At 45.4% G+C, this 19,193-nt stretch overlaps 3 protein-coding genes across 7 annotated transcripts in view; 1 reads left to right on the forward strand and 2 right to left on the reverse strand.

Moving 5' to 3' along the window:
* Positions 1–282: 282 nt before the first annotated feature.
* LOC111076018 (phosphomannomutase) lies at positions 283–1,246 on the forward strand. The gene has a single exon (XM_022369594.2). The coding sequence runs from the start codon at positions 386–388 to the stop codon at positions 1,148–1,150; it is 765 nt and encodes a 254-aa protein (XP_022225286.2). The 5' UTR covers positions 283–385; the 3' UTR covers positions 1,151–1,246.
* On the reverse strand, positions 1,155–3,041 carry LOC111076017 (kelch domain-containing protein 4). Its single transcript, XM_022369593.2, has 4 exons — positions 2,862–3,041; positions 2,490–2,795; positions 2,012–2,432; positions 1,155–1,954 (listed from the first exon to the last, which is right to left on the reverse strand). Exons 1-4 carry the CDS (start codon positions 2,973–2,975, stop codon positions 1,251–1,253), a joined length of 1,545 nt encoding a protein of 514 aa, XP_022225285.2. The 5' UTR covers positions 2,976–3,041; the 3' UTR covers positions 1,155–1,250.
* Positions 3,042–3,403: 362 nt separating this feature from the next.
* The window catches only part of LOC111076031 (ankyrin repeat domain-containing protein SOWAHC), a 31,127-nt gene continuing 15,337 nt past the window's right edge, over positions 3,404–19,193 (reverse strand). For 2 of the 5 annotated variants that reach the window (XM_022369611.2, XM_022369613.2), the window contains exons 4-10: positions 12,556–12,567; positions 6,839–6,928; positions 6,721–6,726; positions 6,003–6,075; positions 5,805–5,894; positions 4,227–4,253; positions 3,404–4,165 (exon numbers count right to left, since the gene is read on the reverse strand). In XM_022369611.2, the coding sequence (XP_022225303.1) occupies positions 3,501–4,165; positions 4,227–4,253; positions 5,805–5,894; positions 6,003–6,075; positions 6,721–6,726; positions 6,839–6,928; positions 12,556–12,567 (963 nt within the window). In that variant the 3' untranslated portion in view covers positions 3,404–3,500. Of the gene's footprint in view, positions 4,166–4,226; positions 4,254–4,644; positions 4,691–5,804; positions 5,895–6,002; positions 6,076–6,720; positions 6,727–6,838; positions 6,929–8,996; positions 9,084–10,230; positions 10,234–12,391; positions 12,437–12,555; positions 12,568–19,193 lie in introns of those variants that run through there. The other 3 variants (XM_022369612.2, XM_041592183.1, XM_022369614.2) reach the window with 3 other exon arrangements.

Genomic DNA, 19,193 nt, shown 5'->3' on the forward strand with positions numbered 1-19,193 from the left:
TTCCCATTTTTTGTGTCTCTAGTCAGCGCTTAATGTATCCACCGTCACTTACGGTAAGCAAGGTTCAAGATGGATTCATGTCATGCTCGGTCGTATCATCACCACTACTATAACTTTTTAATAAAACTATGAACTATTTTCTTTCAGTTATAAATATACGTATATTTTGTTGGCGCAATCCTGATTTTAAATGGTAAAAAATCGACGTGTAGATGGAAGTCGTTTTCTTGGAAGTCTGGAACTAGTTCCATAGCGGACCAAAAGCTTTAGGGTATTTCTCATAGATTCGTTGTCGCCCACAAAGTGTTTTTGTTATTCTTTATCAGCGGCATACGTGGTGTTTGCATTTTAGATATTATATGTTGAAATCACCTGAACAAGCAAGATGAGCACGGAAACCCTCAAGCGCGATGAAATATTGCTACTTTTCGATGTGGATGGTACACTCACAATGCCCCGTTCTGTTGTGCAGCCGGAATTCGAAGATTTCCTCTACACAAAGGTGAAACCTCGGGCGACGATTGGAATTGTTGGTGGCTCTGATCTGGAGAAAATGTTCGAGCAACTCAGCGGCCAGAAGATTCTTACGAAATTCGATTTTATATTCCCTGAGAACGGGCTGGTGCAAATCGAAGGCGGCGCCGAAGTTGGCAAGCAAAACATTATAAAGCATTTGGGGGAGCCAGTATTAAAGCGCTTTATAAACTTTGTTCTGCGATACCTATCCGAGCTGGATGTGCCCATTAAACGCGGTACGTTTATAGAATTCCGTAATGGCATGATGAATGTCTGCCCAATCGGTCGTCAGTGCACGCGAGAGGAGAGGAACATGTTTGCCCTACATGACAACGAACACAAGATCCGGGAAAAGATGATTACTACGCTTAAAAAGGAGTTTGCTGATATTGACCTAACGTACAGCATAGGCGGACAAATTAGTTTTGATGTCTTTCCCCATGGCTGGGACAAAACGTATAGTCTGCGACACATTGAAGCCCATTACAAGTTCAAGGAAATACATTTCTTTGGTGACAAGACGGAGCCGGGTGGCAACGATTATGAAATTTATACCGATCCACGTATTATTGGCCACAAGGTGGACACTCCAGACGATACAAAGCGTATACTTACAGAGATTCTTAAACTTTAATGCATCTGCTGTTTGGTTATAGTTTAATCAAAAATTGATCAATATTCCATTGTAAATATGTAAGCAAAAGTTAAAATATAATGTTTTGAAAACCCATTGCTTAATCTGTGTCCATGTCAGAGCTGTTGGAGCTATCATCCTCATCACTGCCACTGGTCTCCTCATCGGAGCTGCTGCTGTCGCTGTCCACCCAGTCGTGTGCTTTTAAATTATTTGGGATTAAAACTTTCCACTCTAACTTGTGTAGGTCTAGGGCATAGAAATCGTTGTAGGTTATCTGCTTGGCGTCCTCTTCAAATAGTCCCCCAAAGACGTACAATGTGCCCTTGCACACACAAAGTCCAGGACTCATCCGCGGCGATGGTACCGATGTGGCACGCTGTTTGTTACCAAAGAGGCTGGGTATGGCAGATGTGTAGGGTGTAGTGCTACTGGTACTGGGCCCTCCAACTGTGACGGTGAATATACCATCGGTGGTGGTAACAGGTCCTGCCGGAGCATCCTTGTTTTCACTCATTTCGATATCATTGGAATCTTTTGCATTCTTTTTGGTAGCAGGACTGCTCTTTTCCAAGATTTCCAGCAAACGCCAGGTTTGGGCAGTCAAGTCAAAAGCCAACAGGTCATCACTAAATTGTCCATGAACATCTTCATCATCCTCATTGACATCCATCACGCCGCCAAAGCAATACGCTTTGCCATTTGCAGCGACAGTGCAGCCAACACTACTCCGTGGCTTGGGTCGATATCCTCCGGCTTTAACGGTGATCCATTTGTATTTATTATCGCCATCCCCGCTGTTTTCTAGAATCAGAAACAGTTAAGATAGCTGTCAAGATATATTTAGAGCTAATATCTTACTATCTTGAGTCAGGGCAAACATATCCGAGTGGTTGACTCCGCGATCGATGTCCTTCTTCATTGATGCTCTCGAATAGCCTCCCCAAACGAATACTTTACCATCTGGAGCCGCAGCAATGCAGCAACCGGATCTAACGTGCGGAATGATGGGACCGCTTATTTCCACCTTTAGCCACTGGTAGGTCTCAAGGGAGAAAACGTGCACATCGTTGAAGTAATTGTACGACTGGTTGTTATCGTGAAAGCCACCAAAAATAAACAAACGTTTCTTCGAGGCCGTCATTCGATGGCCACTCCTGGCACTTGGTCCATTGGGTGCTGACAGTTTTTCCCATTTGCGCGATTTAAGACTAAATTTCCACAGATCTCTATAGTGATGGAACTGCAGCTGGGATGGGCTCGCGTGCTCCCCACCAAACATCTAAAAATATTTGAAATGCAATCAACAGGTTTGGGTCAATCAAAGGCTGTGACATACCCACAATTCTCCACCGTTGCTGGCCAAAGAAACCATTTGGTGACCGCTTCGCGGGGTCGGTCCGCCAGGTGAGCGCAGTGCCTTCCACTCGTTGGCGCGTATGTTATAGAAAAACAAGTCATTGTACACACTGATGTTGGCTCCATTATAAAGTTCTCCTCCAAACATGATTAGTTCTTCCTTTTCGGGATGCGCCACCAATGTGAAGTTGGACCGAGAACTGGGCGGTGGGCAAACCTCTTCGGTAATGCCATCTAACCGGCCTTCCTTAACTTCCAGCATATGGATGATATCCGTAATGTTGGCCTGAAAGCAAATGCGAATATGAATTAAAGGCATGTACAGATTTCTTTTAGTTTAGTTAGTTCATACCTCTCCGAGTTTTTCCAGCATTTTCTTCTGCTTGGCGGCATTTTTCTTATCCGTTTTCATTGCAGTTTTCTCCGCACCCTTGCCTTTCTTCTTATTCTTGTCTTTTTTACCCATTTTAGTTAGTTTAATTAAGAATTAGAATATATAAACAACTTTAGCCACACGTGTAGAGCAGTGTGACCGCGACTTTACCGATAAAATATACCGTCAGACCCTCAGAAAAATACCAAAATACACCGTATCATTTAAAAAAAATATCGTAAATATACCGATGAACTCGACGACTTATTTCCTCAATTTTGATGTTCGGTTTAATATTACTAGCTAGTTAGCCTTCGCAGTCCTTAACTAATAGGTTTATCCAATTCACCAATCAATTTTGTAAATCGAGCACGCATAAAGATCAGGGCGGGGGTCCCGACCACAATGCCATGCCCGCCAACAGAGCGGTGGCCCCAAAGCCAATGGTGCTCTGCCCCATACTCGCTACACACCGTACTTTGCATTTGATATGGACATTTTAGGTTACTTTACATTGAGTGTAAAATGGATAATGGATAAGTTTATTGATTTTATCGTCAATTTTGTATTAATTGTACAAGTTTATAAATTGTAAGCTTAGACATCTTAGCTACGTATTTATGATTGTGATGGATTGTTGCTCATGGCAGCTAGATGGCTAACAGACCAACTTGAATCGAATCCACAGGCAGAATCTGAATCGGAATCTGCTGTGAAGGACGGATCCATTCCTTTGGGAGCACGAACCTGATTGGGAGTGGTGGGCATGCTGCTGTAGCCGCCGTTTAGATTCGAGCTTGAGTTGGATGAGCAAATGGAGTCCCGAGGTGAATTCGTTGCATTGGACGCAAACGATGATCTCTTCGAGGACTTATTTCGCTTGGTTTCTACTGATTTCGGTGGCGGCATTAGATCTTCAGTACGTTGTGTTATATTGTCAGCAGAGCCCCATGATTTGTGAACAACATCGTAGATGTTTCGGTTATTTGGAACACTCGCCCTCGAGCCCGGATTCGAGTTCGTGCCGTACGGTGTGGTCGTTGCTCTCTGATTCGGATGTCGATTCCGTGTCGTACCAACGTGGTGATGATGACGCTGATGAGGGTGTCGGTGAGATCGCTGGTGAGGGCGATTTGCTGTGGTGGCCGCCCCGCCACTGCCATATCCCGTCGGAGCTACCCCACTGCCATTGCCCACTCCCAAGAAATTGCTGAATGCTTCTGTTGTCTTCTTTACCCGGACATTCAGTGAACCAATCCGCAGGAATCCCAAGTCTTTTTCGACTGCAAACAAATTTACAATTAATATCGATCATCGGCATCATCTTAATTATAATTGACTTACTTGTATGCTTTTTTCGTGCTTTGATTTCTGAAAATTAAACAAATATAAATTATTTAAATGACTGTTTAGCAGCTTAAAAGATTAAATGAACGACATGCTGAGACATTCCAACAACAACAAAAAATGCCAAATAACTCTTAAAGATGTATGGGAGTACGGGTAAACATGGAAGAAATAATAACGGAGGAAAACTTACCAATGGAAATGCAATCAGACTTTGCAACTCAAAATGCTTTCAGAAATAAAAATTAAATTAAAATAAAGAGTTTTCAGCTACCAGCTATTGCAAGGAGCAATATATATGTATATTTACAGGCCGATAATGCAAAGCGAATTTGTATAATAGCTTATAGCACTAGATATTTAATCAACAGTAATAGTTTGATAATACTCAAGATCGTTAAAGCTTTCAACCTGCCTCCAGGTACCATTGAGTCCGCCGTTGAATCGCATCGCTTGAATCTCTACATACAGCAAAATTGAGAATAAAATAGAGTTTCCCATTGCACATTAATTACTAAGTAGAAGTCGATTATTCGTATACTCTACGTCTCGAGTGGGTGTTGTTTGTGATGGGAGCATCAGTGTTTTTAATCGAATATTAATACGTCAAAAAGCGCATTCTCGATATGAACTATGAGTATCAGTATCATTCAGATATGTAAACTAAAGGTCAAAGCTCGGCTGATTGTCGAGCAAATGTTTGTGATGATTTAAAAACTATAATTTTAAATGCAGCTACTTAGTTTGTGGTATATTTTATTATAATAAATAAACATGCGATTATTTGTAAGTGTGTATAAAATTGATTACTTATGTATGTTTAGTTACTCGGCACACCATTGCGATAGATTGGAATGGGTATAGATTTAAGGCTTAAGGTGCCTGTGTGTGTGTGTGTGTTTATACAAGGATAAAAGGATAAAATAATACAAATAAATACAAATCATGCTGTGGCATTAATACACTGAATATCAAGGCATTCGGCTATTCAATAGTCAGAGCCTTGAATATTAATGCCTTCGTATTGGAAGCAGTAGATAAATAAATAATATACACCATGGTGGGGGCTTCCTTTACCGTGTTTGTGGTTTGTAAAATGGCAATAATTAATAGCAATACGTAACACCCTTTAGCTGGGCTGTTCTTGGTTAGTAACAATATCTTTGGCCTTGGTGGCCGACCGAAAGGTTTTACGTAGAAAGCTCTCTTTGCGCCGAGTGGAGGTGCCGGCCCGCAAAAATCCAGGATTCATTTCACCCTGTACAACCTCACAGGGCACCAAATCGTCCTCCGGACTCGATTTGAATAGGATCGATTGCACGGACGGCTTCTTTGGGCGACGCTGTGACTGCCGCACCATCAGGGACTGAGAGCGCGCCACAGCGCCTCCACTCGCACCGCCGCCACTGACGGTGGCATAGCGCAGCTGAGAGCGTTTCTTGCCGCGGGTTAGTGCACTGCCCAGTGTACCACCGGTGAGATCCCCAGCACCGTATGGAAACGCGTCAAAGTATTGGGCTCCGAGGTGGTAATTGTTGTTCACCTCCGTATTGAGGAAATACTTTTGATACTCACTGCTGCACGTGGATGCCGACACACTTGGTCGCTGGCGGCTATAGTCCAGGGGCTTGTTACCACTCCAATCCATAATGTCGCGATTGGCCTCTGCAATGCAATGGAATCGAATTTGATCAGCTTAACTGTCTATAGTGCTTTTACTTGTACTTGTTTATGATTTATGGTTTATGGTTTATTTTATACCCGCATACTTACTGTAGACATTCCATAGCAATTCAAAGATATTATCCCGTCCAAACTGAGTTGCCAAATGCAGCGGTGTGTAGCCCTTAAAGCAACAGCAAATTATTTAACTAATTAAATTCTATATTTAATTATAGATTCAATACTTCAGATAACAGAACGAAATTGCTTGGAAAAATACTCGAAGGGGAAAATCTACTGGGAAATGCACGATTATGCCATTTGCGGTGTGTTGTTGTTGTTGTTGCTGTTGTTGTTGTAAATAGCGTATCGAATCTTTTAAAATTGTGATTGACAATTCACTTTGTTTCTACGAGCAGGGATGTGGATGTGACATTTTAATACATTCGAGTGAATTTAATTTCGCTGGAACAAAGCAGCGTTCAATTTAAAATTTTGTAAACTTGAATGCACAGCTCACAGTGGATATGGATATGGAGATGGAAGGAAATTAAGTGAAGTGAAGTGATGGAAGGATTCGTAGCTGACAGAACGGTGTGGCACAATTGGATGTGCTCGTCATGATTTGTCACAGATGCCTCCGCATGGCTCACGGGAAAGGGTTACGCGCTACGTTACGTTACACGAAAGCGCTGTGTGGCTGTGTGGCAGTGTGACATGTGACGCACATTCACGCGCAAACGGGACAAGCCAATAAGTCGGAGTCGCAATCAGTTCGTATATATTATTAAAATTGCTTCAACAGATTTACATTTACATTTACACTCACCCCATTCTAAAATTGTCCACAGTTTGGCGAACAGTGCATATGAAATGAAATGAAGGGAAGAGAAAAGAAGGCAAGGAGTTGGTATAAATAAAAGCAATCGGATGGGTGGGTTACTCACCGTCTTGGCGTTTACATCCGCTTTATAGGTACCAGCAATTAGTTTAACAACATCTTCATTCCCATGCTTGGCCGCCCAGTGTAATGCAGTCTAAGAAATGAAAAGCACATTTAGTGGAATAATCAATACCCCCCCCGCCACTCCCCATCGAGCACACAGTAGCAGAAGGTAACTGTCGGTGTCGATGGCGGTGTCCCCAAAAACGCTACTCATGTGCCCCACTTCTGGAACTATTTGTTCTGCCATCAATTTAATTTGCAGGGCAGCCCCAGAGCATGAGGATGAGGACGAGCAACCGACCCGAACAGCAGCCGCATCCCGAGATTAACCGATATAAATAAATTGGCCAGCCACCGCTGAATGCCTTCTTGCCTCAATTATTTTCATGTTAACATAATAATTTAGTATGGCAAAACGATTTGGTTGGACGCGATAAGACCCCGTCCTGAACTGGAAGATCGCCACCAGTTCAGCTCAGCTCAGCTCAGTTCAGTGCAGTGCAGTGGAACAGTGGAACAGTGGAGCATGTTGGATGTGCATGTTGATTTTCTATAGAATTGTTTGCCGCCGCGCCGCCGCATTGCAGCCCACGTACATATCTCCCATGTGTTGACAATGAAGACGGTCACTTTTGAACAGCTACGACAAACGAGAGAAGAGCGATACAGCAACAGCAACAGCTACAGCTACCCGATCGGGCCGAACAAATAGAGTTTAAGTCAATTCCCATAGTCTGTGCTGTGCTGTGCTGTGCTGTGCGGTGCTGCGATCGGTATGTAATTCTTTTCAAGGGAAATTTGTTTCGTGTCTCCCGTTTAAGATGCGGCTGCGATGTGCAGCCCCAGTAGTCCCAGTCCCGAGTCCCCAGTCCCAGTCCCGGACCCTGACGTAGTTATTGCTGTCGATGCATCTTAATCTGCCCGGCCTGGCATTTAATCTCGTCCATTGTCTTTTGCCAACCAATGATCACGGCCGGGAGCTGAAAGCTGGGCAGCCCAACTTCTGGAAGATGGGAGCTGGAAGCTGGTAGCTGGCGGAGCGGAATGTTGAATATAATTTGGTTATAGCCGATACTGCGGCTTCGTTCTAATCAATTAGCGAATGTTTCCCTTATGTTACTTCACAGATAAGAGACCGGAGCAGCTTTAAAATCGATTCAATTGAAGATTCAATCAAGTTTCAATCGCTTTCATATTTATATGATTTTTTCATAGCCATTTCTATTGCTCAATTAGATATATAAAGTACTGTATGAGCTCCATTCATTTAACTATTCAAGTAGAAACGATGTGAGATCTGAGACTGGCCATTGTCCATTGGCGGATTATCGCCTTGTCGGCTGGCTGGCTGGCTGGCTGGCTGGCTGACTGGCTGGCAGATGTTAAAAAGCTTTCGACCGGTTTGCATTTACAAATCGTCTCACGCGCAGAGTTGCGCGTAGCGCGATTTAAGCCATTTCGGGAAGTTGGCCAGGCCGATACACACACACACACATACACTGTCTGAGAGAGTCTGAGGCCCTTTTTACATATGGCACGTTGTCCGTCTGCACGTTTAAATTTATTGTCCATTCCATTAATGGTGGCAAGGGACAGGAATTTTGTGTCTTTGAAAGTGAAATGCCATAAATTCTTGTGTCTCGTTCGTTTGTGGCATTGTATTGGCACCAACCATAAGCAAACAGAACAGAACAGAACCGAACCGAACCGAACAGAAGAACAGATCTGCTCCGCTCTCTGGAGCAGCAGTGCAAGTCCAAGCTGAAGCTGTTGTCGTGGAATCCCTACTCGGCAGTGGCTCTCGCACCCAGGGATGCGATGGAGCCAACAGCAACTGCAACAGCAACCGCAACAGCAACAGCCCCATGCTTCATGCTCCCATGGCTCACAAATTCCAGGAGCAGAGATTCCAATACTTAGTCGTGCGACATTTAGCCGTGTTCCCCGATCCGTTATTGCTTCATGATAATAAAAGGATGTCGGGAATACCTGAGACAGGCTCAGGCTACAAAAGGTGTCTTTAAAGGCTCTAAATAACATCGGAGCCCCAACTAAACGACTACAATCGTAAGCGTATCGTGTATTAGAGGGTATTCCAATTTTACACAGATTATTTCAACGCAGAGAATTAAATTTAAATATATATGTGGGCATATTTTAATGGAAACAAATGTCTAGCTGCCCCACAAATAGTTGCTCCCAAATGTTTCAGAACCTATAATATTTGTGGATTTAATACTTACATACTGAGATCCGGAACATCCAATGAACATGCAAAAAACAACAGCAGAAGAAATAAATAAGTGCAAGTTCAGCATAATTTTTGGTGATAAATGGGCACACGAAAAAACAAACACAAATTGGAGGCTGGCGAACACAGTGTTTGCTCCCAATTTGCTATGTAATGCAGTTAAATATACATAAGTGCAGATAGTATGTGTATGTAGATGCCTGTTTTCCTTTAACAAGTTAATAACACATTGGCAAGCGCTTCAACGGCAATTACATCGTTCTTTTCTGGCAGATGGACGCTGGGGGCTCACGCCCTTACACAAGCACAAGCTCACAATTCTTCGGGTTAAAGCCGCTCGCTCGCCTTTCTGTGCGAAAATGTATGGCCCTAATGGTGCAAACTATGTATGATAATGAGGGTCCTGCGCGAGTCCTGGAATGCGGGCTGGCTGATGGACAGGAGAGGACTGGACAGGACTGGACAGGACTGGACAGGACAGGCCAGTGCGGATGTACAATACGTTTAGCGCCAAAAGTCGAGCGCGCCTGCAAGAGCGTCGGACATGACGGCCCTCGAAGGCGTTTTGATCGAAATTCGATATTGTGTTGATAAGCCAGACCCAACCTGACAGACAGACAGACGGACAGACCCTACCAACAAGGCTGTTTTAGCACGTTCAGTTCAGTGGCTGTAAGCCAGAAGCTGTCATTTTGATGAATCGCCAGGACACGAAAACTGTCATGTTGAACATGTCCGCTTTGGTTATAATTAAGACTCGCACTGGCACTCGCACCGCACTGGCACTCGCATGTTCTTCTCCCGAGTTGGCAGGCGTAATTGCAGTTTGGATCAGAGCCACTGATCGCCGAGCACAGAGGCCGTAGCCATGCCCGCGCCCGCACCCGTAAAGGAACAATAAAGGAACACCTTTGCGCCCATTTAATTTCACTGAAGATCGCTGCTCGCCAAATTAATTTATCATTATTGTGCTGTGGTGCCGCTTTCTTGGCTCTCGTCAAGGCTGTCGGCTGTCCACCAATACTGAATAATGACAGCAGCGAGTACGTATGGAATGAGTACTAAATTCTACATTAATGGGAGTTTAATTTGTGTTTGTTTTTCCGAGTTAGACTGCCATTAGAATGCTGACGTATACTTACGCCCTGTTTCCATTGTAGAACATCGAAAAGTGTCAGTTACATGAAAGAAAAGAAATAATTAAAAAAACGGTAAGAGTTTTATTACTCGAGAGTTCTGTGGGAAATACACAAAAGAATTAATCCAAGCCAGGAAGTTGTCTATTTCCAGCATGGGGGTATAAATCGGAACAATAAATATGGCCAGATCCCTTATCGTGCCATATTTAACGCAAATGAGAACTATGAGTATGAATATTTTAGGACTGAAAGGTGCGTGTGTTCCCAGAGCTATCCGGGGCGGGGGGGATACAATCTTTGTGTGGGGACATGAATGTGAAACAGAAACAATTATTTTCTATTTATCCTGCCGTGCTGTGCCGGGATATGGCCCAAAACGTAATTGGAACTTCTAAATCAATATCAAATCGACAACAGGCGGCTAATTTCGAAAACAGTAGCCACAATAAAATGGAGTGGAGTGTAAATGGAAACCCATAGCCATAGCCATAGCCATAGCCCATAGCCCATACCCATGCACGGGTAATGACAGGGCCAAAGTCTTTTTTGCGTTCACAGTGCGCGCTGCTGCCTTTATCTGTCGCAAACAATCTAAATGATATATTAGGCGCAAAGCAAATAATGTTCTTTTTGTCGTCACCATGTCCTTTCTCTGTCGCTCCCGAGTTAAGTTCTCCAATTATGCGGATTATTAATTTAACTGGGTCGCTGCTGCTGCTGCTGCTGCTCCTGCTGCTGAGAGAGCCCGGGCACACACAGACAAACACACACCCCTCCGATCGGGGACCTAAGTGATGTTGTCGAACAGCCGCTGACCACTTGTCGTTTCACAAGTTGTCAAAACTTGTCATTTAACCGACAATGAGCCTTGTTGGCTTTAATCGTGGTTATTATGCGTGCCGCTGACTTGGGTCTGGTCTCTTGTCTCCCCCCCCCCCAGTCAGGCTCATGGAATTATTAATGATGCCTGGGAGTAAGCGCAGTGCGTCGACCGCGTCGGCAGGTGCTCCTGCTCCTGCTCCGCTGCTGCTGCTGCTGCTGCTGCTGCTCCTCCTCTCTTTCGAGTGTCTCTAATTAGCAGCGGAAGGAATACACACACACACACACACACACACACACACACACACACATATGCAGTGGGCTGACGGCGCACTTTTTCGGTCACTAAACCAAATTGATTTGATGTTGGATTAGCCTGTTATAATGGAGATAGCCAGGCTGCCTGCCATGATTTATATATCACACACTGGGGCGAGTGTCCGAGCATCCGCGGCTGTCCAATTAATTCTCACCAGACCAGGAGCAGCAGCACCACCAGCAGCAGCACCAGGCCAGAGCACATGCAGCATATTCAGCAAAGAGCAGACCCTTCCCTTTCTTTAATCGGTTTTATAACAGCAGGGTGGCTCATTTGTCAATGTGGCAATCAATAAATTCGCCAAACAGGTGGAAACTCATAACCGCGACAGGGTTTAGTCATACGAAGATGCACAGTAGTCGTCGGCAGCAGTCGGCAGCAGTCGGAGTGCCCGTCGATGAGGGTTCTTCCCTGACTCCTCAACAATGAGGTCTGAGCCACTCCTTTTGGTAGCCGTGGCCGTGGCCCCAGTAACAGGTGATCGGCAGTAGTCTGCTGCTCTTTTTTTGTTGGTTATTAAGTTGTTAAGCTAAATTATTGGTTTTCCTTGTTTTTATGTATTTATTTAATTCCCTCCTCCTGCTCTCTGTTGGCACTCAAAGCCATTGGCGACATTTAACAGCTCGTGCATTTATATGATCCGACACAGGTCCTTTATTATTACAAAATATACCTCTTGGGCATGCATATAAATGAAGCTATATAAATATAATTGGATTTAGTTAAACCTCCCAGAGGTTGGGCGGGGCACCCATCAAACTATCCATCCTGATTCTGTATCATTCTGTATTTCTGAGTAGCTTTAATAGATCTATGGGGACTATTGCCAGATGGATAGCTGATCTTCTTTAAGCTTGAAAGTATATGTGTTGTGGTAGCCTTTGCTGCTGGAAAGTTGCACAGAATGCAGTCCTTGAATAAACTCTAAAACAGGTTCCTGCGGGCCAAAAAAGGGGAACCCGTTTTTAACGATCAGCCAAAATGTTACCAAGAGTGTCGTCATTAATACTGTTTTGCTGATTGATACCTGAATTATTCCATTCAGAGCCAATTACTCAGGCAAGTGAGACGCTTGCACGCGCGATGATTTTTTGCGAGTTCAGTTCAGGGATTATTATTATTATGGAAGTCGACCCTATCGACCTTCGACTAATTCCCGTATTTGGGGGTAAAAAGAATCCAAAACTTACCGTTGCTGGGTCCTGAAAACAAACAAAAGAAATATTTATTAATAAATATATTTAATTGGAAATAATTGGCATAAATGTGGCAGGATTAGGAGCCAATTTTAACGTGGGATCAAAGGATTATGAAGGAGTTTCTGTACACATGTAATCTGGATGGGAAGCGATCTCTTCTGGGAACCATTCGTCTGACGGAATGGAATACGCAAATAAATATTTATGTACGATCGCAGGCAGGAATCGATGGCTGATTTAATTGTTGGACTAATTGAGAGATTTTTTGTTGTTTGCCATCTCTGGCGAACCCCCAGGACGACGGGCATGCGAAGCAACTGCTGCATTTTTTGCTCCATTTGGCACTCAGTTAACTTAATGACTTGATTTGGCAGCAGACTGATGAGGTGCGGCTGATTAGCAAGCAGGGAGGGGACGACCCCAGACGACAGTACGTGCAGCAACGTTATGTTCGGGAGCTTTGACTGTGGCCTGACTGTGGCGCATCCTGTGGCAATCCGCCAGGCAAACTGTCGTCTGATCGGCGACAATGACTCTGCCTTCCATATAAGCACTAGATGGGCTGGGCACAACAACAACAACAACAACAGCAACAACAAAAAAACCCTTAAATTTCATGCAGAATTAATTAACTGCCGTGGTGGCTGGCGCTGACTGCGAGCGCTCATTTCGTGTCGCCGCCGCCCAAGTAGCCAGCTTTTTGGTTGGCTTTTTGTAAGCCCGCCCGATCTTTGATGACTGGGCCAGACAACGCTGCAGCTGAAGCTCCATGGATACCGCTCTCGAGAGCGGTCTGGAATTTCATTCAGAAACGTGCCCTGTGCACAGAGACTGTGGCAGGTCGTGTCCCCCATCGCCATCGCCATCGCTTTGTCATGACCAACTCTCTCTCTCTCTCTCTCTGTGTGCTCCCAATATACAATGTACAATACGATTGGAGGACACATCCGTGTGTCTGTATGCATATGCCTTGGCTGGCTTGGCTTGGGCTTGGGCTCGGATGCCTGTGCTTTGTGAATCTATGTTGTGGCGCCACTAGCTGCCCCGTGTCGCAATTTAATTACAAAGCCTCGTCTCCGGCATCCATCGAGGACATCGGAGAGCGATTTATGCAAAAGAATAGGGGGACTGGGGAATCCAACAGACACACACGCAACTTGGAGCAACTTGGAGGAAACAGCAGCAGCATCAGCAGCAGCATCCATCAGTTTCGAGTTGCAGCTCCTCTGGGAGCCGTCGCTTTGTCGTTTTTGATGCACAACTCAATTTGGCTGCTGATCGTCGCTATAATGCTGCTCCACGTCCGCTGCTCCAATGCGGGGTTTGGGTTTGGGTTTGGGTTTCCTATTCCAAGGATATTAAGGCACAAAAGCACTTGTTGCCCTCCACTCGTGGCAGCTTCTTTAAAATCGAATCACGTCCGCCCAATTTTTGAGCGAACTTGAACACAGCTCTGAGTGAGGGCTGATGCCGGAAAGTTTTAACTCCCTTGTAGGCGATTAAGTTAAATGCCACTAAACTAATTTAATAGCGATGCTGAGTGCACATTCATGGAGCCTCTACCTCTACCTCTGCCTCTTTCGCTTTCAATCTATCGCGTGGTGCTGGTTGCTGGCTGCTGGCTGGTGGCTCCCTTGCACCACATTTTCGCTGTTAAACATGTTGTCCTGTCCTGTGTTCTGTGTCCTGTCCTGTTCTGTTCTGTTCTGGTCAGTCGCCCTCAATGGCGGCGGCACTGGGCTCTGTTTGTCACGTACACAAAATGCGAAGACCTTTGCAAAATAAATACACCCGGCTAAGATTGCTTTTCTATATGGAATTTAATTTGCGCTGACCCCAAAACATGTAATAACAATGCAATTTCATTTTGCAATTTTCTGTCGCCCATGGTCAGTGGTCAGTGGTCAGTGGCCAGTTGCCAGTGGTCCTGTTCCCGGGGGCAAAGTAAATCAAAGAGAGAGGGCTGCATCCCAAGCACCGACAACCGACAACCGTCAACCGACATCATGGCGGTGACAGAGATGATGCACCATCAGGCTTCGTTTTGTTATGCAAAATGCCTGAAAAGATTACGCAGTTAACGTTTATTGTACGCTGTATAGCATATACTCGTAGTTATTCCAATCGCTGGATCGTTCGGGTACGAGATGGCGCTTAGAACAACAAAACGCGGCGGTGGCGGTGGCGGCTGCGGCGGCGTCGCACTGGCAACCTGTTGCGCGTGGGCGCCCCCCCGCCGTTGCAGGGCCTCGTAAATCGGAACGAGTGGAGCACACAAATACACATTTTGGGATGATTAATTTAAGCACTTTTACGATGCCATTTCCATGGCATTTTCTGATTTATTGTCGGCCAAAGCGACGCGTTTCCGTCGCCCAAATGAGCTACGTAAATAAAAGTTGCCAGAAATGGGATCCCAGATCCCAGGCTCCTACTAAATACTCGTAGGTACAGTCGCCTGGCCCTGCCAATATGGGGATGCTGATGGTCCCCGCGGCTCATTGGCTGGGTGGGCGGCACAGCCACAACTGGCCGCACTGCATTGTGGCCATCGATTCAACTGAAGTTGCATTCTAATTTTGTGGAGCTCGGATCGCGATGCTTGCGATGCTCGGTGGACACAGAGACGGAGGCTCTCTCTGGGCATGTTCTGGCAGCTTGGCAGCTGGCGGCGCATGTTGCCATCAGACGCATTTACTATTTTGCATAAATCATAATGTAATCTGCATCTGGAAATGAAAAACAAACCAAAGCGAAAATGTCCAAGCGTTTATAATTAACTGCGCGGCCACAAACCGAAGACATACGCAAAAGGCGACATGCCGGGCCCATGCGCAGGCGCAGTCCCAGGCGCAGGCGCAGGACCTCTGTTTCCACAGACCAGCATATAGCAGCCAGGCAGAAAAAACAACTGCCCAACTGTTCCTCAATGGAGCTGGCATCTTGCAGCTTGCAGCATCTTCAGCTTCAGCTTTAGCATCGGCATCAGCATCAGCATCAGCATCGGATATATACGCGTTTGGTTGTATGCCAGCCAGCCAGCCAGCCAGCACAGAGCCTCGGCACAGGCGGTCAGAGATCGGTGGTGCCTGGAGACGACTCGAATCGACTCCTTCTTCTTGTACTCCTTCCTCCTGCTCTGCGGGCAGGGCAGGCAAATGAATAACCCTCACCAACGGGCACAATCTGCGAGATCTACGCAGCGCGCAGCGCGGTCAACGCGGGATCGGGCGCCCTGCCAAAAACTACGGAAAATAATTTATGCTCCAGTCGTCGAAGCGCGGCAACACATTGGCGCAACATGCTCCATGCTCCATGCTCCATTCGCTCTCTCTCTCTCTCATTCGAGGGTCTCTCTGCGAGGGTGCAAGCAGCGGGTGCGGATGTATGTGCTGTCCGTTGCAAATCCCCAGCCAAAATTATAAATTAATGAAATTTATGCACAATAAAATTGCAAGGGAATTATTGATGCAGTCGTTCACGCTTTAAATGCTCCCTAAATCAAAAATCGCACCACGAAAAATTATTAATATGGCCGGCAAACATGCAGGCCCCAGCCACAGCCACAGCCCCCAGCCCCAGCACCAATCACAATCACATGGCGCTAGGCAGCCACAAAAGGCCACAAAAACGAACAGCAAGTATACATACATATCTGTACATACATACATACATATGTATGTATGTAGGAGTATGGCGCCGGATATGTTTATACGTAAAAACATGCACCTCCTTGGCTCCATTAACCAATGGTCCATCTTTCCATCTGTCTGCTGGAGCTCTGTCTTGTGCCTATCCAGGAACATGTCGATAGAATGGCACTAAAAGCCGAGATGCATATATTCCTTATCGATTGAGCCACAATATGAACATCAACAGAACATAGTCCAGAATCTGGTACACACTTTGTGGTTCGTTGCTGTAAATTATAGCCGATAACTTCTGTTTTTGGATTTAGCTATTTCCATAAATATACATAGCTACAGCGTGCAGGATAATAGTTTCAGTTGCAAACCACACTGGCAATGTTTCTGCAGGTTTTTATGGCATTGATTTTCGAGCAATAGTTAGCCTTGCAGAACCGAATCAGTTAGTGCTACATTTCTGTCATAAAAACATCGTTTAATTAAATCACAATAACCATATCGTATTGCCAGCAGCAAAGGCTCATACAAAAGATTCTATAACAGATTCCATAGAATCTTTGCTCATACTTTGTTGGTTTTTGTGAAATATTCTAAGGAACTCCTTCCTTCCACTTAATGCAATTCAAATTGGAATATTTAATCCTATTTCTGATATAGGAATTATCCAGGAAATACGGATTTAAGCGGTTCCAAGTCTGAAAGTAATTTTGGGATGTTTACTTTACGAATCAAAGGATTATTTTTCAGCATTTTTTTAAGTGATGGTAAAGCTACTTATAGTCCCCCCTGTCATTCGGAAACCAGCAGATATTATTATCCACGAATTCTTTCCAGAAACTCCCTTTAAATGGAATTTATTAAATTACGCATTTAGTAAGTTTATTTTTGTTGTTGTTGTGGTTGTTGTTGGAGCTGCATTTTAATATGTAAATTAAATCTGTAAGCGTATCCGTATAAAATAAATTGTCAAATTACAGACATCAGATTGCCTTCACACCCGTATCTCTTCAATTTAAGCATAAGTTTAAATTTACAGGGAAAATTTGTTGCTGGTTGAGCGCAAAACCTCTTTATCTTATCGCGGGTTTGGTTTTGGTTTTGGTTTTGGGTTTCCTTTTAACGAATAAAATGGAATGGAAATACTTATTATTCCACGAATCATGTGTATGTAAATACCATTTCTCACATGCGTCTCCGCTCTGGTGGCACGGTGGCACAGTGGCTGGTACTGGTACTGGGACCGGGACCGGGACAGCCGCAAGTTTCGTAACTTACGCAGAAATCTCAGCGATCATGTTCAAGACAGGTAGCGCTCTATTGGGTTCATATCACCAAGCTCTAGGCTGAAAAATTAGTTCCTCAACGATGACAAATTAGACGTCATTAAGAGTGAGGCAGAGGCAGAGAGTGAGACTGAGGCAGAGGCAGAGGCCTACTACACATATAGTAGCTGGCACTGGGCAACTGTGACCTCATCTCATCTGATCCTTTCTGGGAAATCAGAACGCGCAGCGAACGTGCAACAAATGGGCATCCTAGGCCGCCGCCGCCGTAGCAGCAGCAGCAGCAGCAGCGCGTGGAACTGTTACTCCACATTATTTATGATAATCTCGATTTTGTGTGGTAGCCTCCGGCCCCAGCTCCAGCTCCAGCGGAGAGAGAGCCCCGCGTCTGTCAGCCACTGGCGTTGCGCATGCGAACATATCGCGGGGCAGGCAGGCGCTGCGTGTGGCCTGCCTGGACTTGGCTCTCGTTTACCTTCATCGTTTACCTGTTGCCACAGACCAGGGAATGTTGGCCCCGGAGAGGCCAAGCCAGGCCAGGCCAGGCCAGGCCAGGCCAGATTAATGCGAAGTGACATGTTTAAGTAAAAGATCCAGAAGCTTATCCGATAATGGCCACCATATTTATTAAATGGCGTATTTAATTTGAGCCGCCGAGCGGCACGGTGGACAGGACAGCGGAGAGAAGTCTCAGGCATAATTAACCTAAAAGCGTCTCATGAGCCATCAGCCATCAGCCATCTTCAATTATGCCCGGCCAAACATCATCTATAAGCAGGACCCTACACAGCATCACGAGACAGCTGAGGTCCTGAGACGGGCTGGGACCGGGCACAGGCAGGCAGCCAGGCAGGCAGGCAGGCTGGCTGCTGTGCAGACAACACGATTACCCTTAAATAGACCCCACAATAATCATTTGTTTTGGCTCTTAACAATGCAGTATCGTATCGATAGCGAGGTAACCAAGTCGCCAAGCGTTGGCGGCGGCCACCACCGTCGCGTCGCGGTCTGGGTCGTCGTTTCCGTTGCTGTTGCTTCTACTGCTGCTGCTTGCCCCAACGGTTGCAGCTTGCAACTTGCAACTTTTGAGACAACACGAAGATTAGCATGCGTGACTAACAGAATTTTGTTATTCTTGGCTGCCTTCCTGCGAGAGTCGTGCTGGAAGCAGGCTTTGGTCTGCTCCGTTCTGCTCTGTTCTGCGCTGCTCTGTCCACGACTCAGTAATCGTTTGTTAATTTTGCTAATTAATTATTGAATTCCTGATAAGCGGCCATTGAGTAATTGGCGAATGCTTAAACAAGAGAGCCCCAGATGGCACACACAGAGAACTATGAATGAATCGAGTCTGCAAATGAATATCGCATTAATTGATCCACTGGCATGCCATTTGACAGTCCAAGTCCTGCCGAAAGTTCACCAAGATTTGCCATTTCCTTGGTTTTGGTTCTCTCGCTCTCTCTCTGTCCTTGTTTTTGACTTTTTGGGAAGCATAACCTTTTTTTTTTTGTTTGTTTGTTTGACAAGCAATTGCACTCAGGCGAAAAATGTATGCTCCATGCTCCATCGTGGGTCTGCGAATTTTAGTCTGCGCGAGCGCGACCCGCTGCATGCCTCCACTCCACGCCACGCCACGCCACGCCACACCAACTCCACTCGTCCACTCGTACCTCCCTCATCATCACCACCATTCGTCCCT

Source organism: Drosophila obscura, unplaced genomic scaffold (assembly GCF_018151105.1).
Source record: "Drosophila obscura isolate BZ-5 IFL unplaced genomic scaffold, ASM1815110v1 contig_170, whole genome shotgun sequence".
Classification (NCBI taxonomy): domain Eukaryota; kingdom Metazoa; phylum Arthropoda; class Insecta; order Diptera; family Drosophilidae; genus Drosophila; species Drosophila obscura.